This window comes from Helianthus annuus, chromosome 10, assembly GCF_002127325.2.
Source record: "Helianthus annuus cultivar XRQ/B chromosome 10, HanXRQr2.0-SUNRISE, whole genome shotgun sequence".
Lineage (NCBI taxonomy): Eukaryota > Viridiplantae > Streptophyta > Magnoliopsida > Asterales > Asteraceae > Helianthus > Helianthus annuus.
The window spans coordinates 139,762,567-139,784,798 of NC_035442.2; the positions used below are offsets into that span (position 1 = coordinate 139,762,567).

A 22,232-nucleotide genomic window follows, 5' to 3' on the forward strand; every position below is an offset into this window, starting at 1 on the left:
ATTTTATGTACCATGTTGCTGACGCGTTTGCCTCGCCGCCTACCACGACCGAAGGTGCGCAATTCCCTAAACCTCGTCCTTTGCGCTCTGTGACTTCTGCTGGGAAAGAGGTTGTCTATCTTTCCAGCGAGGAGTCTGTAGGGTCTTCAAACGGCGAGCTAAGTCCGTGGTCTAACATCTTTGCAGGTGTGTTGCGCGACCTGGGGTTTGACCCAGAAGAGAAGAAGAAGAAACCTTTGAAGAAGAAGAAAAAGATAGTTAAGAAACCAGGAGCCATTGAGAGATTGAAGTTTGTTTTAGGGTTTTTTCTGTTGGAAGTTTAGAACAGACTCCAAAAGGCTCTGGCCAAACCAAAAGCATAGTGATGTGCACTTAAATAGGCAAATTGTTCTTGGTTTTGTCGATTTAAAAAAACATTAATTGACATGATTTGTGACTTACACTTTTGTCTTTTCGAAGGATATTACATGCTCGCATTGTTCAATGATATTGCGTGTCCACAAGGTATAGGAGTCACAAGTATGGGTGAAACAAAAAAACGTTATAGTCTATTGAAAGCCAGACCCCGATTCGCTTTATCGCAAGCTTCTTTAAGGTCATTATCTTCTCCTTTAACCTCAATAATAATAATTGATATACAGATTTTAAATCTATATGAATCATTTAGTTTGTTTGGTTGAGTTTAAACTTTGTTTGAAATCTTGCAACCAAATAAAGCCAATGGCTGCAGCTGTAGCCCAAGCCCTGTGTGCGAACAAATACCTTGGTTGACCATGATGGCAGTGCAACTCAGGGTAGCCCGGTTGATGAAGATAGTCCAGTTAGTTATCGAATGAAGTCCAGTCGATGGTGATGAAGAAAACTGATAAGTACGCAAATGTGTCTTTTGGTTCTAAGTACTCAAAAGTAAGACTTTGAAAACTATCGTTTATGGTAACGTGTTTTGTTGTTGGGGAACGCTTTAATTCTGTTGGTTAGCAAGTTTTTGGTATCATGCCTTGAGTTCATTAACCAAACTTTAGTTCATTCTTTGTAGCTAGAATAGTAGATGTGGTCGCAACAAACAATATGCTTTATGTAACAAACGTACGACTTTATGGATATATGAAATTAACACCCGCCGCATTGCGACATGTACTAATTCTAGTTTATAAATAAATACTACATATATGCGACATTAAAAATCTTAACCGAAGACGAATTGATGCATATCGCTTGTGAAGTGTTGAAAGATCATTTTAATTTGCTATCACAAGCAATCGATTTCTTAAGCTTCTGAGCTTGAGTCGGCAACTTCACACTGGTGGCTAATCTCACTGATTTAAGAAAGCAAATTAAATACCAAGTTAGATCAATTTGCCACCATTTCAAACCATGTCAAGCTGAGTATTCAAAAGCATGATGATTATTATGCCACCCTTCTCCAAAGGTAACCATTGCCACCCACCTAAATTCAGCATGTTTCCATTAAATAAACCAACATTTTGAAGAGTTTTTGTCTATAACATATTTGAAATAAATACCAATTATTTCTAGACAAATCATTGGTGTTCCAAGCTCGATTTCCCCAAATATGGCATGCTGAATTTACTAGAAAAGTCATGTGGTAAACCAATGTGGTCCTCACACCCTGCATGCATGGGTATGAAAAATGGGTAATGATAGGATATCCGGATTTCATAAAATATTTATAAAAATATGAGAAGTTATTTCAAGTTTTACCAAAATCCAAACAAGGTATGGGAAACCACCCCAAGCATAAATGAATATGCCAAATCCAAATATATGCCACATGTACGTCCTTTTGATGAATCTATAGAACGCTTGGCTTTTTAAATCTTCTACATTCTTACGCTTGTTGTACTGAAAGTCATACGGTTATAAATTTATAGCGTGAAAGAATTTAGATTAGTTATATATAAACGACATGAAGTTGTATAACATTATAAGTATTTACCTTCTCCATGATATAGCCGCTGTCAAATAACCAACCCATATGACTAAACCAAAATCCGTAAGTGGGGGTATGTGGATCTTTCTCCGAATCAACATATTGATGATGATACCTATGAATACTCACCCAATATATTGGATCCCTCTACATGTGTAAAAAAAAGCCATCGAGTCTTTTGTTAGAATTACAAGCCAATGTACAATAACATATATCCAAATGAAGGGCCCAGAAACATTAACCTTAGAAAATCGAATAAAAAGTGGATTAAATCAGGCCTGGATAGATTGAACTCCTAAATAAGCACACGTGTATTCGAGCCATTTGGGTAGCTTGAGACTATGGTGCGCTAAAACCCTATGGTAACACATGGTAACACCCAACATTCCAGTTAAAAAATAAAACAATATTGCATACCGAAAAGCATCCCAACTGAACGTAGATGGAGCAAAAAGTGCCAAAACATGTAGAGAGAAAATCCCAGAGGCCATTCTAACGTCGAGGGTCCTCCATTTTCGTCCCCAGAAGAGGTTTCTTTTTCTTGTTATCATCACATCAGAGAAAATAATTCTCTCATGCTCTGATTCGTTTGCAGCATTTAACAGCATTTAAACCCGAATTAAATTTGGATCTTTTTAACCAGATAATATATTACTCACATGCTTGTATGTGCGAAGTGCTACTATTTATATAGGAGTTCAAGCATGAAGTATGGACAATTAAATATGTGTACATTTCGGTCGGTGAGCGAAGTTAAGGAGGAAGTAATTAGCAATGGCATTTGTCACTTGCCTCTTATGGTAAACGAAATGATGTTCCATTGGGAGTTGTGATGCTATATATTTGTTCACTTTAAATATGATTCGTGTTTATAAAATATGTTATTTTTTTCTATATTTAGAGGTACGACATCGGTAGAAAATCAACAACTTTTAACTAAAGCCATAAATTCTATTTATCCAATTACTTTTCTCAATCGGTAAATAGTAAATCATGTTAATCGTTTCAATTACTTTTCTCAATCGGTAAATAGTAAATGTTAATCCTTCTTGTAATATTAATGATGCCGATTTTTTTTTCTGTTTTCAGTTTTAGTCTTATTTATTTTCCCTTATTTATCCATACTATATTAGAATAGATGAGTGAAGCGTATTTTAAGATATTTAAAAGATAAGAAGTTTTTTTTTTAGTTTAGTGTATAAGTTACAATCCTAAAATAAGGTTAAATTAGTCTTTCAATCACTAATTACATTTTAATCTTTCATCGTAATTACACTTTAATTACTTCATCTTTAACCAAATTATGTTTAATTAATTAGTGGTTACATTTTATTCCCCATCAAAAATAACTACCCCACGTTTTTTAAATAACCTTAACTTTTACGTGCGTTAATATTTTCTTTTTAAAAAAATTACACCATAGAACATCTTATTCTCTTTAATTTAAGTATAGCATTGCTATAATTGTTTTAATTAAAAAAATGATATATTACGTGATTCAGTGTTTAGGGATGTGCAAAAAATATAGTTAACCAAAATGGAACCGAAAATAGAGGAAACCGAACCGAAATCAAACAAAAACTGAATTAACTGAAAACCAATTAACCGAAGACCAAATTAACCAAAAACCAATTATCGTAACCGGTATTTTCGGTACCAATACCGATTCGGTATCAGTTGGTACCGAGCTCATCCCTACCCCTGAAACTAAAAAAAAGTTGTACGATACCATTGTTGTTCGTACGGTACCCGTGATTAGGGATTAGCAAATGGTACTGTGTAGTAGTACCAAATTAATCGAACTAAAAGATTATCAAACTCAATCTGGTACCGACTTTTGGCGTTTTATGTACCAAGCTGGTGCTGTTTTTTAACTTCATGTATCTATAACTTACCGATATTTTCGATACAAATACTGGTTAACACCAAACTTATCAAACTTTAAAAGTAAAAAAGATAATAATTATTTTAATGTGAAAATAATAAAACCATAAAAAACTGTATTTAATATTTTATTATATTACAATTACAATTCACTGTTCATTTCGTTCAACTGTTCATTTCGTTCAACTATTAATATATAGGAGAATTACAATTCACTGTTCATTTCGTTCAACTATTAATAATAACTAGGTTGTACAACCTGCGCGCGTTGCGGCGCGCTAAATTGTGTTATATAATAACGGTGCATTAAGCGAAAAAAGGAAAACTACAAACCCATTCGGCTCATATTAAAAGTTATTATCATTGTTATCACAAAGTGAAATAGGCTCAGAATGATACATCATCATCGCCGGTAACAACAAAATACGGCTCAGTGCCGCTACGGCTGCAACCGGAGTTACCATGCCAAGTAGCAAGCTAACATCATCGCCGGAAAACACTTTAAATCCACAATAAATCGACATACAGAGTCTATGATTTTCACCACCAACATAAAAAAGCATGGCATGTCATAACTACTGTCAATACTCAATACCACAATCACTAAGATAAAAAGCTACTTTTTCATCAAATATCCTCTTCTCGGATTTTTTCCAACCGTGCTTCACAGCGGGTTTAATCGGCCTTTAATAAAAAGGCAACAACCACCACGAACGTGATATCATGCTTTGAACCGTCAAACTCAATCCAAAAAGATGTACATTAAGCGGAAAAAAAGGAAAACTAAGCACCCATTCAGCACATATTAAAAGTTATTATCATTGTTGTCACAAAGTGAAATAGGCTTAGAGTGATACATCATCATCGCCGGTAACAACAAAATACGGCTCAGTGCCGCTACGGCTGCAATCGGAATTACCACGCCAAGTAGCAAGCTAACATCATCGCCGGAAAACACTTCAAATCCACAATAAATCAACATACACAGTCTATTTTTTTTAGCACCAACATAAAAAAACATGACATTTCATAACTACTGTCAATACCACAATCACTAAGATAAAAAAAACTGCATTTTCATGAAACCTTCACAAAAGCCAATACACCATTGGAACTTCAAAGAAGCAAAAGGCAGTAAAGAAGCTAACCACAAATTGACCAAATATCCGCTTCAAGTGCAACAACTAACAACCGTATCATTCAAAATTGCAGAAGCAAAAACTACAAACAAATTGATTTAAAAAACACATCGAACTATATAAATCGACTCGGATCTGAAAAGACCATCATCGTCGTTGAACCCGCTTAGTGCCGCTATGGCAAGCCAACATCATTGTTGGGTTTGAAAATCCTCGCAACTAAAGAGGTCTCAAGATGCAATGATCACCCAAATAGGTCACCAAGAACAAAAACATTGTTCATGTCCCAATCGTCGGGAGAGATAACAGAGATTTATAGAGAGAGAAAGAGCGATGGTCGTACGGAGGTTAAGAACCCCCAACAAAACAGAAAACATGATGGTTATCGAGGTGGTGGCGAGACGGTGGTGACCCTCCGGTTACCGCCCCTCACCCTCATCTCTCCCTTTTTTCCTTTCTCTCTCTCCTGAGGTAAAAACCCCAAAAAAGAGAGACACCACAACGACGCCATTACCGTGGTGGTGGTTTAACGGTGGTGACAGGTGACCTTCCGGCCACCGCCCGTCTCTCTTCTCTCTGCCAATTTCCCTTTCTCTCTTCAAGCTCTCTCTCTCTCTTGTTGGGCAAAGTGACTGCGGTGGTAGTCACGGTTGTGGAGACACGGTGTCGTCACGGCGGTGGAGAAACGGTGGTGACCCTCTGGTCACCGCCACACCTTCTTTTTCCCCTGTTTTCTCTTTTGAGATGGTTATAAAGGGGTAAGGGCCAGACGATACACCTGTCAAAATTAAAATAGATGAAGTGATGAATCAGCAGGTAATTACTGTTCATTCCCACGGTTTATTATCATATATTAATTAATTAATTAATAATTAATTAATTAATAATTAATTAATTAATAATTAATTAATTAATTAATTAACTAGTACTTTTAAATGACGCGCGTTGCGCGAAAGGCATTGGTGTTTTCGGCCGTGGGGTATGGTGGGGCGGGGGTTGGGGCATGGGTTGACACGTGGACTTCGAACCCCACGCTGGTAAGTGACGTGTTGGGTTGGTATGGGTATGGCGAGGCATGGCTAGCCCGCATGGGTTGGCCAGTTTTATAAAAATTTAAAAAAAAACCTAAAATTAAAAAATACACACAAAATTAAAAAAAAGCCTAAAATTATTATTAAAAGTTCCTAAAAATTACAAAATTCTACAAAAAAAAAAAGATTATAAAATAAAAAAAAAGCCTAAAGTGTTAGGTAGATTTCGAACAGGGCAAGCTTGTCAAACAGCTTCCGCTCCTTGCCTCGGAACTGGATGTTGGCCACCACCACCCGGTCTTCGTGACTTATATCACCGCCCGGGACGCTATCGTAGTACGCTTTAAAATGGTCGAGCTTCGGTCGTAGCTCGCGCCATTTGTATTGGCACGCGTTTAAATTGTGCGAGGGCGTTCCCCACGTTGTGCCGGTAGCTAGCGAAAGCTTCCGGCCAGTAACGGGTTTCATCGGGTTGCGGCCCTTCATCGCGTTGTGCCGGTATCAAGTGTGGGTAGCGGGTTCGGATAGGTGGAGTGAAGGTTTGGGTTAGCGATGTGGACAGGCGGTGGGGTTGGGGGGTTTTGTAGTGACTTGGGTGAACCGTTTGGCTTGGCCAAACGGTCATTTTTTAAAATTTAAACCTAGCCGCTATGGCCTAGCCAACCCAGTCAATGAGAGCCGGCCATGGAGGACCGCTAGGCATGCCCAACGCCCGGACTGAAACTCCCGCCCAAGAGGCTACACCGAAACCCACGCCCCATATCCCATAGTCTAATAAATGAATATAAAGTATTGTTTAATATAAAAAAAATCACGAATTATGTAATCACTGTTTAATATAAAAAAATCACGAATTATGTACTGTTCATTCCCTTTTACTTTTATCATATATAGATTAATTAATAATAATAATTAATAATAATAATAATTAATATATAGGAGAATAATTTGTAATTAATATATAGGAGAATAATTTGTAAATTGTCTAAATCGACACATGATTTAATATTACATGAAATACATGTGTCATGTGTAATTTTGTATGTGTTGTGATTATTTAATATATGGTTAACCATAGTTATTAAAAGCCATCGCCTCTTGCGTCTAGGTCCATTTTTCAGGCGAGGCGAGGCAGTTGCGCTTTAAGTCGAGTAAATTGCGCTTTAACTCTCTAGGTGATGGTTCAGGCGCACATTCCGGCAAGATTCCTAGATTCCGGCTAAATTCCGACAAGATTCTAACCAAATTTCTATTTTTAATCAAGGAAAACTACTTTTTTTTACACTAATATTTTGGTACTAATTAGATGATATAAAGTCTTACATAATAGACTTTGTTTATTTTATTTGAAGAATAGTATTCTTTTTCTAATACATAATATATTTTTCAAAATTTTTCATTATGCGCTTTATTTTTCTCAGGCCCTCGTTTTTTTTGCGCTTTGCGCCTAGGCCCCAGGCGAGGCCTATGCGCCTTGAGTGCGCCTAATGCCTTTAATAACTATGTGGTTAACTACATTGAATATTAGAAAATGCAAGTCATTTGTTTCGTTAAGAAGCATTTCTAAATTAATTTAACAAATAATTATCAAATCAACTCATTTATAAGTAAATACTACATATATGCAACATTAAAAATCTTAACCGAAGACGAACTGATGCATATCGCTTGTGAACTGTTGAAACATCATTTTAATTTGCTATCACAAGCAATCGATTTCTTAAGCTTCTGAGCTTGAGTCGGCAACTTCACACTGGTGGCTAAACTCACTGATTTAAGAAAGCAAATTAAATACCAAGTTTGAACAATTTGCCACCATTCCAAATCGTGACGAGGTGAATACTCAAAAGCATGAAGATTATTATGCCACCCTTTTCCAAAGGTAACTATTGTCACCTACCTAAATTCAGCATGTTTCCATTAAATAAACCAGCATTTTGAAGAGGTTTTTATCTACAACATATTGAAATATAAATACCAATTATTTCAAGATAAATCATCGGTGTTCCAAGCTCGATTTCCCCAAATATGGCATGCTGAATTTACTAGAAAAGTCATGTGGTAAACCCATGTGGTCCTAACACCTTGCATGCATGGGTATGAGTATGGGTAATGTTAGGATATCCGGATTTCATAAAATATTATATATTATAAATTAGCAACTGCTTTGTGCAGTTGCTGATTGATGCGGGCCCAAGCGTGGAAGAGCGGGCCATCCTGTATTTGGAGGCCCATGATCGCGTCACAAAAGGGGCTTCACTGAAATGGCTCTAACTTGGGCTACGGGGGTCCGTTTTGGGCGTGTGACCAGTCAAAACGAACGGGAGAACGAGCTCTATCTTGTTGCAAACAGCCTACGGCGGTTTGGGTCATCGTCCGGGCCGAAAAAACGCTTATTTCTATTAGTTTTTTCCATTTTTATGTTTTTTCAAGTATTTTGGGCATTTTGTTTTTGGGCTTGTGTTTGGCCCGTTGTCTTTTTTAGGCCCGTTTCGAATTTCTGTCTCTATTTATGTATTGCCCTAGTCATTTGATCAATCAGAATTGAATTTTGAGAAAACACTTTTTTCACTTCAAATTCCGTGGCCTTTGGGGTTACAATTTGGGGGTTGGGGAAGAATTACACGGGTATTCGCAGAATCAACGTGTAATCTTCATTTTTCCGTTTCCCGCGCTACATAAGTTGGTATCAGAGCGAATTCCTGGCTCAAAATGCCTCCGAGGAGAAACAACAACAGGCCTCTCGATGAAGTGTATGAACGAGAGTTGGAGCAGCGACTTATGGCGAGAGTGGATGAGCGGTTGGATCAAGTGGTCGATTAGTTGACTGACCGAATGGCCGACTTGATCAATCGTAGGAGGCAGAGACCCAATGACGGGTATGGTTCTGAACTTAGTAACCCATTTGGTGATGATTCGACTTCCGAAGACGAACGGGAGGGGCAACCAAGGGGTGAACGTGGAGGGGGTAACAGGCGTTGGGATTCTGGGATAAGAGTTGATATTCCGGAATTTGATGGGTTTAGTTTGAATCCGGAGGGGTTCATCGATTGGTTGGCTACCGTAGAGGAGGTGTTCGAGTACAAGGAGGTGCCTGAAAACAAGCGGGTGGCCTTGATCGCTACCAGGTTACATGGTATGGCCTCTGCGTGGTGGCAACAATTGAAATTAACACGGAATAGACTCGGGAAGTCAAGGATCGTGACGTGGGCCAAGATGAAAAAGTGCTTGCGGTCCAATTTTTTGCCTCATAATTTTCAAAGGTTGATGTACCAGCGTCTGCAGAATTTGAAACAGGGGGCTAAACGGTTGATGATTATACCACAGAGTTTTACCAGTTGATTGCGAGGAATGATATTCAAGAACCGGAGGAGCAACATATTTCCCGGTATATTGGGGGTCTAAGGGTTCAAATCATGGAGGCCGTGAATCGTTTTGATCCGTTAACCATTCCTGAGGCACACCAACGGGCGTTGGCCTTTGAGAAGCAAAACCGTCGGGTGGGCGGTTCATTTACCCCTGCTGGGGGAAACGTTGGGTCAGGCAGTGGGACACCACGTGGCGGGCCTAGTCAAGGGAAGCCGGGGGGTAGTAATACCGGGCCTACTTCTAAGGGGGCTAGCAGTAGTGGTCCGAGATGTTTCAGTTGTGGTGAAACAGGCCATCGTCAAGCTGAGTGCAAAAAGGCTGGTAAAAGACACTTATTTGCTGAGTCTGGGGATGATCAGTATGAAGAGTATGAGAATAACCCAGTGTACGATGAAGAAACTGAATATGAAGAGGAGGTTGTGACCGGTGATGTTGGGGTGAACTTGGTGGTTAGGCGTTCTTGCTATACACCAAAGGCAGATGGGGATGACTGGCTGAAACACAACATCTTCCACTCAACATGTACCATTTTGGGGAAGGTTTGCACGTTTGTCATTGATTCGGGGAGTTGTGACAATCTGATTTCTGAAGAGGCAGTTCAAAAGTTGGCCTTGAAGACAGAGAGTCACCCGAAACCGTACAAGCATCAATGGCTGAAAAAGGGAGGTGAAGTGACGGTATCTAAAAGGGCACTTGTTTCAATTTCCATTGGGTCCACGTACAAGGATGATGTCGTGTGTGATGTGGTCCCTATGGACGCGTGTCACTTATTGTTGGGCAGGCCTTGGGAGTACGAGCGTAATATAGAACATAACGGGCGGTCCAATACGTATAGTTTTCTGTTTGGTGGTGTGAAGATCACTCTTGTTCCTAGCAAGCCTAAGCAGTTAACCATGAAACAGTCGGGTACTCTATTGACCATTAGTCAGTTTCAAGATGAGTTGGAGGAAGCAGACAACGTTTTTATTTTGATTGGGAAGCCTGTGGCCGAGGAAGTCGACATTCCTGAATGTATGGTTCCGTTATTCGAGGAGTTTGTTGACATTTTCCAGATGATTTACCTGCCGGGTTGCCACCCCTACGAGACATCCAACATCACATTGATTTGGAACCGGGTCCCAGCTACCCAATAAGCCCCATTACAGAATGAGTCCAAAGGAGCATGAGGAATTACGTCGGCAGGTTGAAGATTTAATTTCTAAAGGGTATGTTCGGGAAAGCATGAGTCCTTGTGCTGTTCCTGCTCTGTTGACTCCAAAGAAGGATGGGACATGGCGGATGTGTGTTGACAGTCGTGCAGTCAACAAGATCACTGTAAGGTACCGATTTCCGATTCCCCGACTTGATGATTTACTTGATCAAATTAGCGTTGCCGCTATTTTCACGAAACTAGATTTGAAGAGTGGGTATTACCAGATCCGACTCAGGCCTGGGGATGAGTGGAAAACCGCCTTCAAGACTCGTGAGGGGTTGTATGAATGGTTAGTGATGCCTTTTGGCTTGTCCAATGCCCCTAGTACGTTTATGCGGGTCATGAACCAGTTGTTTAGGCCCTTTATTGGCAAGTTGGTGGTGGTTTATTTTGATGATGTTCTTATTTATAGCCCTAATTTTGATGAGCATGTGAAGCATGTACGGCAGGTTTTGACCTTGCTCCGAAGGGATAACTTGTATGCAGCCAAAAAGAAGTGTGTCTTTATGGTCCCTAAGGTCCTGTTTTTGGGGTATGTTGTTTCTGGTGACGGAATACAGGTGGATGAATCCAAGGTAGCGGCTGTTAAGCAGTGGCCAACCCCCACTACAATAACTGAAGTACGTAGCTTCCATGGTCTTGCTTCATTTTATAGACGATTCATTCGAAATTTCAGTTCCCTTATGGCACCAGTGACTGACTGCATGAAGGGAAAGACCTTTATATGGACTGAGGAGGCAGAATCAACTTTTCAGTTAATCAAGGAAAAGCTTACATCAGCACCAATTCTTATTTTGCCAGATTTTTCTCGGGTTTTTGAGTTGCACACAGATGCCTCGCAGGGTGGTATTGGGGCAGTCCTGAGTCAAGGGGGGCGTCCAGTTTCTTTTTTCAGTGAGAAGTTGACTGGGCCAAAGTTACGTTATAGCACTTATGATCTTGAATTTTATGCAGTGGTCCAGGCTGTGAAACATTGGCGTCACTATTTGTTTCACAAGGAGTTTGTTTTATTTACAGACCATGATTCGCTGAGGCATATCCGCAGTCAAGATAAAGTGTCACATAAGCATGCCCGGTGGATGGCTTTCTTGGAAAAGTTTACCTTTTTTGTGAAGCATAAGTCTGGAATTTCGAATCGTGTGGCAGATGCCTTGAGCAGGAGGAGTAGCCTGCTTGTTTCTATGAGAGTTGTTGTACCCGGGCTAGACAATCTCATGGAACAGCTTACAGCAGATCCATATTTTTCTGTCATTTTGCAGGATGTGCAGTTTGGGAAGAGGGCAGATTTTCTTGTGCATGATGGCTTTCTTTTTAAGGAAAATCAATTGTGTATTCCCAATTCCAGCCTCCGACTTCAAATAATTAAAGAACTGCATGGAGAAGGGCACGTGGGGAGAGACCGTACTTTACGACTGGTGCAGTCTTCTTATTTTTGGCCTACTATGCGGAGGGATGTTGACCGGTTTGTTAGACGTTGCAGGACCTGTCAAGTTTCAAAAGGCACAGCTACCAATGCAGGGCTTTATATGCCTCTACCCATTCCTCAGCAACCTTGGGTAGATATTAGCATGGATTTTGTGTTGGGGTTACCCCGTACTCAGCGTGGTAATGATTCGATCTTCTTCGTGGTGGACCGGTTTTCTAAAATGGTGCACTTTATTCCTTGCAAGAAGACAACAGATGCAGTTAATGTGGCGCAGTTGTTCTTTCGAGATATCTATCGTTTGCATGGTTTGCCATCTTCTATAGTTTCTGATCGGGATACTCGTTTCTTGAGTCACTTTTGGCGCAGTTTATGGAAAATGGTGAACACTCAGCTCAATTTTAGCAGTGCTTACCACCCACAAACTGATGGGCAGACAGAGGTTGTTAATCGATCACTTGGTAATCTTTTGCGGTGTCTTGTGGGTGATCATGTGAAGTCGTGGGATCAAAAGCTTTGTCAAGCTGAGTTTGCTCATAATCATGTTGTTAATAGAAGTACTGGGTTTAGTCCGTTTGAGGTGGTCTATTCTGCTAAGCCTCGGGGTCCTCTTGATTTGATGTCACTTCCTTCACCAGGTTCTGTTCCCAAGAAGGTGCAAGATTTTGTGGTTGGGTTACATGATGTTCATAAAGCTGTGCAGGATAACTTGGCCAACGCTAATTCAAAGTACAAGCAAGCTGCAGATCAAAAGCGTAGGCAAGTTGATTTTGAAGAGGGTGATTTTGTTTGGGCCATTTTGACTAAGGATCGCTTCTCAGTGGGGGAGTATAATAAGTTGTCAGCCAAGAAGATTGGGCCAGTAGAGATTGTGCAGAAGATAAATTCTAATGCCTATCGTCTGAAGTTACCAAGCCATATTCGTTGTTCTGATGTTTTCAATGTCAAACATTTGCTGCCTTTTCATGGGGATTCGTCTGATGATGAGGTTGCTGCGGATTCGAGGTCGAATTTTGTCTACCCAGGAGGGAATGATGCGGGCCCAAGCGTGGAAGAGCGGGCCATCCTGTATTTGGAGGCCCAAGATCGCGTCACAAAAGGGGCTTCACTGAAATGGCTCTAACTTGGGCTACGGGGCTCCGTTTTGGGCGTGTGACCAGTCAAAACGAACGGGAGAACGAGCTCTATCTTGCTGCAAATGGCCTACGGTGGTTTGGGTCATCGTCCGGGCCGAAAAAACGCTTATTTCTATTAGTTTTTTCCATTTTTATGTTTTTTCAAGTATTTTGGGCATTTTGTTTTTGGGCTTGTGTTTGGCCCGTTTTCTTTTTTAGGCCCGTTTCGAATTTCTGTCTCTATTTATGTATTGCCCTAGTCATTTGATCAATCAGAATTGAATTTTGAGAAAACAGTTTTTTCACTTCAAATTCCGTGGCCTTTGGGGTTACAATTTGGGGGTTGGGAAAGAACTACACGGGTATTCGCAGAATCAACGTGTAATCTTCATTTTTCCGTTTCACGCGCTACATCACTGATTGTACTCTTTGCATTAAGAGTGTTTTGTGTTGTCTTATGTGCCTGCTTATTGGCTTCAGTTGGCGGTGGGTGGCGGTGGGTTACGCATGTAAAGAGAGAGAAAGGGTCGGTCTTTTAACTCTTCTTTGTTCCTTCTTACCTAGAAAGTGGAGAGGATATGGAAAGCTATATGGAGAGAATAGCTGGTTTCTCAGACATTTCTTCTTCATCCCCACCATCTGTGTCTTTCTCAACAATGATTCCCTCCCGTCTGTCATTCTCCAACAAAGCCTTCACTTCTCCCCCAAAATTCCATTCACCGGGCGAATTGAACCACCGCACGAATACCTGCCGCCTATGAACTGCGAACACCACCACCAAAGTTCCCAACCGTTCACCTGAGCACCTCTAGCCATTCACCTAGGTATGGGATTTGTTATTCTTATATTGCTTGCAGAGGCTAAGGTTTGTTTTTGGGTGGATGTTGTGGTTTACATACATAAGATGATCTTCACACATTCTTTGGGTTTGATTTTGTGGAGGGTTGATTTTATATTGTTTTTGAAGAGTTAGGGTTCTTAGTATTTTTGATTTTTTTTAATACTTTTAGTTTCATGATGAAAGTAAGAAGCTGATGATTAGGGTTCTTGAGTTGGTGTGATATAATAGATAACCTTGCTTTCATGAATTTGGTATAAGTGAAGTAATATAAAAATATAATCCAGTTACCTATTTCATTGTTGTTTTTTGAGGATTGATTGGTGAGGTATAAAGGACTGAATTGGTTTTCTTTACTTAATCTGTACTGTTTTTTTTACAATGGGCTGCAGCGAAGCAGTAGCAGACTTGAGTGACAACACTCACTTTGATCCAGTCAATGGTTATTGATAAGGAACTGTGGCTATACATCATGTTAATGTAAGATTGTTTCTTTTGATTTGTTTTTCGATTATAGGACTTCAACATGATGTATGATACTAGACTTTTGTAATGGTTATCATTAAGGAACCGTGACTATTCACGGTGGTTGTCAGTGTCAGGAACTGATCTGAACTACCATAGCAGTGTTGGTGGATGCTCAGGAGGTGATTGGTAGCAACCCAGGTCTGATATGAAGTTGTTTGGAAGATAGAATGGTTGACCATTATACACTTATACTTTTTCAATAATCAATATAAATATATGTATACTGCTGTCACCATCCCTTCAAAGAATTGGCCTCTTTTGACCCAGTTACATATAATCAGGTCGATTTGGGTTACTATTATCTAAAAGAGGTCAAAATTAATAATCGCTAAAACTAAAAGGGGGACAATTGTTAGTAATGCATACAACTTCCTAAGTAGTTTATTTTCCTCAAAACTTAAGATTTTTAATATAATATTGCTGTTTTTATGAACATAAGTAGCACGTTATCTGTGTACAGAAAATCAAAGAACATGTCTGTGGGCCAACTCGAGTAGAACCGTTTTGACCCATTATGACGATTAAAACACAAGTTCAAATTGACTCTAAGAAGAGTTAGAATTGAGATCAATTGTTTGATGTTTGTGAAGAATTTTTTTGAATAAGTTGGTGAATTTTGGTTGACTCAGGCTTGAGGTGGTGAACCTAAAGAGTATTCACAGCCAAGCCAAAGTAGTTGGAGCCAAGCCAAAAGTAGTTAGAACAATTACTGCTGTTGCAGGAGCCACACTTAACAAAAAGGGTGTTATTATGATCGTAATGGGGTAGATTCACATCATTCCCTCAGGGTGTTATTATGATTACAATGGGATGTTTCGACTGGTCTGGCTTCATGGTTTTGCAAGTAAGAATTTACATTTTTTTGATAGATATGTCTTGGCTGGTCTGGCTTCATAGCTTCATGTTTTTTAAGACAATATTATGATAGGGCATACTTCCATGGGTCATTTTGTTAGTCTGTTAATGTTCTTGGTGTTGTTATTTGATGAGTTGTAAGAATCCACATACTGGCAATTCGCCATCCATATACCTAGATGTCACAAAATTGGCAAGTGGGGCAGTTAACTGATCAACAGACGCTTTTGGGAGAATGCCCAAATTTCCTTAGAAACATGTGTATAAAGGCGAGCGACTAGGATGTTGTGTGTTTTTAAATCTTGGTTACGATGGTGTGCATATGGCTCTTCAATCAGCCTTTAGGGAACTGATGGTTCATAACAGTTTGGGCCCTCATCAACAGACTTCAATGCAAGTTGATAGTTTAGACTTTAATACACAAAAACTAAGAACAATGCTGCATCACTACTTACTTCGTACGATGTTTCTTTTATCTATATTGAAGTTGGAAATTTAGTAAAATGATGACAGAAGTCAAACCCTTCATTTTACAATCTCATCCAAAGTTGCAAGAATCAACCTTAGTTGTACATTTCCATGATTTTTTATAGGTGTGAGGTGAAGCTTCTACCCATTTATTTCGGTCTCGCCTTGCGATTGAGGTAACCAGTTAACCACTCTTGATAATTATTATTTTGAAAGCTCAGATGTTGAATGTGTCATTTGGCTAAACTCATCTCCAGAAAGGGACTGTTTGGGTTAGGAATGCTCATTGGTATGGGTCACAAAAGCCTACTAACTTGAGATATCACTCTATCGATTATTGTGATAAGTATTTACGAGATATTTACTTTTTAGGAAATGGCGGAGGCTCGATCGAGAGCAAAAGCATCTTTGGTTTTAAAAAGCGCACCTGAGGCGCAACGCGTCATCAGGAGCAGGCTGCTGTGATTAAACCCTAGGCGAATGTTTTTCAATGCAACCAATCATGCTTGATTACATATTTGATCTTGGCTATTCTAAAATTTGTTTACACGTGTTACTGTTTGAAATTTGATGAAGCACAAGTGTATGGATTACATACTTTGTATGATAAACTGCGTATTTACGCCGCCGCAACGCGCGGTGGGTAAAAGTTCTAGTTTATAAAAAATACGAGAAGTTATTTCGAGTTTGACCAAAATCCAAACAAGGTATGGGAAACCACCCCAAGCATAAATGAATATGCCAAATCCAAATATATGCCACATGTACGTTCATAAAATATTCTATACTAACCAATAGAATGATTGGCTTTTTAAATCTTCTACATTTTTATTTTCTTTGTACTAAAAGTCATACGATTATCAATTTATAGCATGAAAGAGTTTAGATTAATGATGTATAAACGACATGAACTTTTATAACATTATAAGTATTCACCTTCTCCATAATGTAGGGGGTGTTTATTTTTTCTTCAAACATATTCAAGGGGGCTGATGTCTGCAGGCGCAGACGTTACCCTTGAAGACTGTTTGTTTTTTTTGTTTAAACAGATCTGAACTCAGCTTTTTTCATCTTAAAAAAATAATCTATGGACCCCTTTCTTAAAACATCTTCACACTTCCCTTCTTCTCCTCCCTTAAACATCAGCCCCTCCATCCGCCGTTCATCCTCCTTCTCTGACCTCCTTCTTTCTCCTCCGGCGACCTACCTCCTCCTCCGGCGACCTCCCACTTCTCCTCCGGCGACCTACCTCTTTTCCGGCCTCCCTCCTCCTCCGGCGAACTACCTCCTTCTCCGGCGACCTCACTCCTCCTCCGGTGATCAGCTTCTTCTCCGACCTCCCTCTTCTCCTCCGCTGGATCGAAGCGGAATGTGAATGTTCCGTCATTGTTTGATGCGCTTCAGACCGGTATCAACTTATAAAAACAAACAGTCTTATAGTTCGGATTCGGATATTTTTGAACACCCCTACCCCCCAACAACCAATTTTATGACTATAAGCATACACTTTGGTTTCTACGAATCATCGGCCATAACCCGTCATGAATCGAGGTGAGTTTTGGTGGCTACGGTGATATCATAGTTAGAAAACGAATTTTACAGGTTGGTTTTACAAGCACCGTTGTTGAAACCTTGTGGATTAGGTCAAAGATCGGATCAGACCTCTCTCTGATTTTTGAACTAAGCACCGCCATTATAATCCTCAATATCCATCATAGGACTAGAACTCATACCACTTGAAGGAATGGGGTAATGCCTTACTATACTACTTGGTACTACCAGTTACAAATCCTTTGGTAAATTAAATATGTATTTCTGCAATTACCCTTTCAACTTATTTGACTTTTTTTTTTCTAACAAGAAAACTTTTACAACTATTAAAAGGTAAAAATAATAATAATAAAAATAATAATAATAATAATAATAATAATAATAATAATAATAATAATAATAATAATAATACAAACATCAATGTAATAATAAGTAAATTGTCTAAATCGACACATGAATTAATATTACATGAAATACATGTGTAATTTTGTATGCCGTGTGATTATTTAATATATGGTTAAGTACATTGAAAATTAGAAAATGCAAGTCATTTGTTTCGTTAAGAAGCATTTCTAAATTAATTTAACAAATAATTATCAAATCAACTCATTATATTATATTATATTATATTATATTATATTATATTATATTATATTATATTATATTATATTATATTATATTATATTATATTATATTATATTATATTATATTATATTATATTATATTATATTATATTATATTATATTATATTATATTATATTATAATTATATTATATTATAATTATAATAATCTATAAATTTGCAACATATTGTTGCATTGTTAGTGATACTCTATGCATAAACTCTTTATATGCTTATTTATGTTGTACTGCATCTAATATTGTTTGTACACTCTTTAAGGTCATTATCTTCTCCTTTAACCTCAATAATAATAATTGATATACAGATTTTAAATCTATATGAATCATTTAGTTTGTTTGGTCGAGTTTAAACTTTGTTTGAAATCTTGCAACCAAATAAAGCCAATGGCTGCAGCTGTAGCCCAAGCCCTGTGTGCGAACAAATACCTTGGTTGACCATGATGGCGGTGCAACTCAGGGTAGCCCGGTTGATGAAGATAGTCCAGTTAGTTATCGAATGAAGTCCAGTCGATGGCTATGAAGAAAACTGATAAGTACGCAAATGTGTCTTTTGGTTCTAAGTAGTCAAAAGTAAGACTTTGAAAACTATCGTTTATGGTAATGTGTTTTGTTGTTGGGGAACGCTTTAATTCTGTTGGTTAGCAAGTTTTTGGTATCATGCCTTGAGTTCATTAACCAAACTTTAGTTCATTCTTTGTAGCTAGAATAGTAGATGTGGTCGCAACAAACAATATGCTTTATGTAACAAACGTACGACTTTATTGATATATGAAACTAACACCCGCCGCATTGCGGCATGTACTAATTCTAGTTTATAAATAAATACTACATATATGCGACATTAAAAATCTTAACCGAAGACGAATTGATGCATATCGCTTGTGAAATGTTGAAAGATCATTTTAATTTGCTATCACAAGCAATCGATTTCTTAAGCTTCTGAGCTTGAGTCGGCAACTTCACACTGGTGGCTAATCTCACTGATTTAAGAAAGCAAATTAAATACCAAGTTAGATCAATTTGCCACCATTCCAAACCATGTCGAGCCGAGTACTCAAAAGCATGATGATTATTATGCCACCCTTCTCCAAAGGTAACCATTGCCACCCACCTAAATTCAGCATGTTTCCATTAAATAAACCAACATTTTGAAGAGTTTTTATCTATAACATATTTGAAATAAATACCAATTATTTCTAGACAAATCATTGGTGTTCCAAGCTCGATTTCCCCAAATATGGCATGCTGAATTTACTAGGAAAGTCATGTGGTAAACCAATGTGGTCCTCACACCCTGCATGCATGGGTATGAATATGGGTAATGTTAGGATATCCGGATTTCATAAAATATTTATAAAAATATGAGAAGTTATTTCAAGTTTTACCAAAATCCAAACAAGGTATGGGAAACCACCCCAAGCATAAATGAATATGCCAAATCCAAATATATGCCACATGTACGTCCTTTTGATGAATCTATAGAACGCTTGGCTTTTTAAATCTTCTACATTCTTACGCTTGTTGTACTGAAAGTCATACGGTTATAAATTTATAGCATGAAAGAATTTAGATTAGTGATATATAAACGACATGAAGTTGTATAACATTATAAGTATTTACCTTCTCCATGATATAGCCGCTGTCAAATAACCAACCCATATGACTAAACCAAAATCCGTAAGTGGGGGTATGTGGATCTTTCTCCGAATCAACATATTGATGATGATACCTATGAATACTCACCCAATATATTGGATCCCTCTACATGTGTAAAAAAAAAAAAGCCATCGAGTCTTTTGTTAGAATTACAAGCCAATGTACAATAACATATATTCAAATGAAGGGCCCAAAAACATTAACATTAGAAAATGGAATAAAAAACGGATTAGCTCGGACCTGGATAGCTTGAACTCCTAAATAAGCACACGTGTATTCGAGCCATTTGGGTAGCTTGAGACTATGGTGCGCTAGAACCCTATGGTAACACATGGTAACACCCAACATTCCAGTTAAAAAATAAAACAATATTGCATACCAAAAAGCATCCCAACTGAATGTAGATGGAGCAAAAAGTGCCAAAACATGTAGAGAGAAAATCCCAGAGGCCATTCTAACGTCGAGGGTCCTCCATTTTCGTCCCCAGAAGAGGTTTCTTTTTCTTGTTATCAACACATCAGAGAAAATAATTCTCTCATGCTCTGATTCGTTTGCAGCAGTTAACAGCATTTTAACCCGAATTAGATTTGGATCTTTTTAACCTGATGATATATTACACACATGCTGGTATGTGCGAAGAGCAACTATTTATATAGGAGTTCAAGCATGAAGTATGTACAATTACATATGTATACTTAAAAAATTCCCATTTTGGTCGGTGAGCGAAGTTAAGGAGGAAGTAGTTGGTAATGAATGGCATTTGTCACTTGCCTCTTATGGTATGGTAAACGAAATGATGCTCCATTGGGAGTTGTGATGCTATATATTTGTTCACTTTAAATATGATTCGAGTTTATAAAATATGTTTTTTTTTTCTATAATACGACTTCGGTAAAAAATCAACAACTTTTAACTAAAGCCATAAATTCTATTTATCCAGTTACTTTTCTCAATCGGTAAATAGTAAATCACGTTAATCGTTTCAATTACCTTTCTCAATCGGTAAATAGTAAATCATGTTAATCGTTCTTGTAATATTGACGACGCCGAATTTTTTTTTTCTGTTTTAAGTTTTAGTCTTATTTATTTTCCCTTATTTATCCATATTATATTAGAATACATGAGTGAAGCGTATTTTAAGATACTCAAAAGATAAGAACCCTTTTTTTAGTTTAATGTATAAGTTACAATCCTAAAATAAGGTTAAATTAGTCTTTCAAACACTAATTACATTTTAATCTCTCATCGTAATTACACTTTAATTCCTTCATCTTTAACCAAATTATGTATAATTAATTAGTGGTTACATTTTATTCCCCGTTAAAAATAACTACCCCACGTTTTTTAAATGACCTTAACTTTTACGTGCGTTAATATTTTGTTTAAAAAAAATTACATCATAGAACATCTTATTCTCTTTAATCACACATTAAGAGTGCAGGAGTCAGTATTGGATACGGTTCGAAATCGCCTTCAATCTTGGAAATCTAAGCTGTTGTCTATAGGATGAGGCTTACTCTTATTAAATCGGTGCTTGCTAGTATACCGGTGTATTACTTGTCTTTATATAGGGCCCCGGTTGCTGTTATTGATAGTATTGAAAGAATGATCAGGGACTTTCTTTGGTCGGGCGGTAGAGACGATAAAAGTATGAGTTGGGTTTCTTGGGATGTTGTCACTAGACCGAAAAAGCTTGGGGGGTTGGGAATTTCTAAATTATCGGATGTTAACACGGCTCTATTGGTTAAATGGGCGTGGAGATTTAAAAATGATCAAAATGGTTTATGGAGGTGTGTGGTTGAGAGTATTCATGGTAAGCGTAAGCAGTGGGTGTTCTTATCGATTAAAAGGCAATTCCCGGGTGTTGGAAGTCTATTGCGATGTTTTTGGACAAGTTAAGGATACATGGTAAAGGGCTCATGTATTTTTTTAGATGCAAACTTGGGAATGGAGAGATAGTAAGATTTTGGAATAATATTTGGCATGGTACAGTTCCGTTATTGGAGCGATGGCCGACTTTATATGCTATGGAGAATAACAAGAACTGCTTCGTTTGGGAGAGGATCACAGCGAGTGATGGAAAGATGGTGTTGGCCAATACTTGGGGGATAAGTACGTGTACGGTGGAGTTTATATCCGAGATGCAGGACTTGACTTTTGTTCTATCCCAGATGTGTTTTTCGGGCCTGAAAGATCGGTGGGTTTGGGGGATCGATACCTCCGAGAGTTTTACTGTTGCAGATGTTAAAGTTCGATTGAAAAAGAATAGGTACGGCAGCAGCTGACTCAGTTTATGCGGTGGGAATCGTGGGTTCCGGCGAAAGTTAATATACTGATGTGGAGAGGATTGAGAAAGATCGGATTCCGACCTGTTTGGCTTTGGTCAAGAGGCGAATTGAAATTCCAGATACCTTATGTCCGTTGTGTGAAGCTTATGATGAGTCTGTTAGTCATCTATTTATTGATTGTGGTTTCGCATATGGCATGTGGGCTTCGATTTTCAAATGGGTCAAGGTTGACTTTGTTAGTTTGATGAGTATGGAAGAGTTACTGCAGGTTCAAGATGTGAAGCACGATTCCAAGTGGGCCAA

At 38.4% G+C, this 22,232-nt stretch overlaps 2 protein-coding genes and 2 long non-coding RNA genes across 7 annotated transcripts; 2 read left to right on the top strand and 2 right to left on the bottom strand.

Annotated features, from left to right (window-relative positions):
- The first annotated feature begins 392 nt into the window (after nt 1–392).
- On the top strand, nt 393–18,656 carry LOC118483094. Its single transcript, XR_004869571.1, has 2 exons — nt 393–595; nt 18,245–18,656. It is a non-coding gene; the product is annotated as an uncharacterized LOC118483094 (long non-coding RNA).
- On the bottom strand, nt 1,218–2,544 carry LOC110882565 (palmitoyl-monogalactosyldiacylglycerol delta-7 desaturase, chloroplastic). Its single transcript, XM_022130552.2, has 4 exons — nt 1,958–2,544; nt 1,723–1,863; nt 1,524–1,630; nt 1,218–1,447 (listed from the first exon to the last, which is right to left on the bottom strand). Exons 1-4 carry the CDS (start codon nt 1,994–1,996, stop codon nt 1,378–1,380), a joined length of 357 nt encoding a protein of 118 aa, XP_021986244.1. The 5' UTR covers nt 1,997–2,544; the 3' UTR covers nt 1,218–1,377.
- Nucleotides 13,606–16,476, top strand: LOC110885685. 4 transcript variants are annotated; one of them, XR_002562363.2, is made up of 6 exons: nt 13,606–13,928; nt 14,335–14,422; nt 14,510–14,640; nt 15,100–15,314; nt 15,919–16,082; nt 16,166–16,476. It is a non-coding gene; the product is annotated as an uncharacterized LOC110885685 (long non-coding RNA). The 4 variants fall into 4 exon arrangements; XR_002562360.2 differs by having other exon boundaries at nt 15,919–16,476; XR_002562361.2 differs by having other exon boundaries at nt 14,510–14,608; nt 15,919–16,476.
- A 159-nt stretch (nt 18,657–18,815) lies between the features above and the next one.
- LOC110882562 (palmitoyl-monogalactosyldiacylglycerol delta-7 desaturase, chloroplastic) lies at nt 18,816–20,233 on the bottom strand. Its single transcript, XM_022130551.2, has 5 exons — nt 19,882–20,233; nt 19,606–19,746; nt 19,371–19,511; nt 19,173–19,279; nt 18,816–19,096 (listed from the first exon to the last, which is right to left on the bottom strand). The coding sequence occupies exons 1-5, from the start codon at nt 20,209–20,211 to the stop codon at nt 18,883–18,885; spliced, it is 933 nt and encodes a 310-aa protein (XP_021986243.1). The 5' UTR covers nt 20,212–20,233; the 3' UTR covers nt 18,816–18,882.
- Between the last annotated feature and the right edge of the window lie 1,999 nt (nt 20,234–22,232).

Coding starts and splice junctions, on each gene's coding strand:
- LOC110882562 (XM_022130551.2), bottom strand. CDS start 20,211: ATGCTGTTAACTGCTGCAAACGAATCAGAGCATGAGAGAATTATTTTC. Junction 19,512..19,605: donor GCGGCTATATCATGGAGAAG/GTAAATACTTAT, acceptor TATGACTTTCAG/TACAACAAGCGTAAGAATGT. Junction 19,280..19,370: donor CATACCTTGTTTGGATTTTG/GTAAAACTTGAA, acceptor CCATGCATGCAG/GGTGTGAGGACCACATTGGT.
- LOC110882565 (XM_022130552.2), bottom strand. CDS start 1,996: ATGGGTTGGTTATTTGACAGCGGCTATATCATGGAGAAG. Junction 1,864..1,957: donor GCGGCTATATCATGGAGAAG/GTAAATACTTAT, acceptor TATGACTTTCAG/TACAACAAGCGTAAGAATGT. Junction 1,631..1,722: donor CATACCTTGTTTGGATTTTG/GTAAAACTTGAA, acceptor CCATGCATGCAG/GGTGTGAGGACCACATTGGT.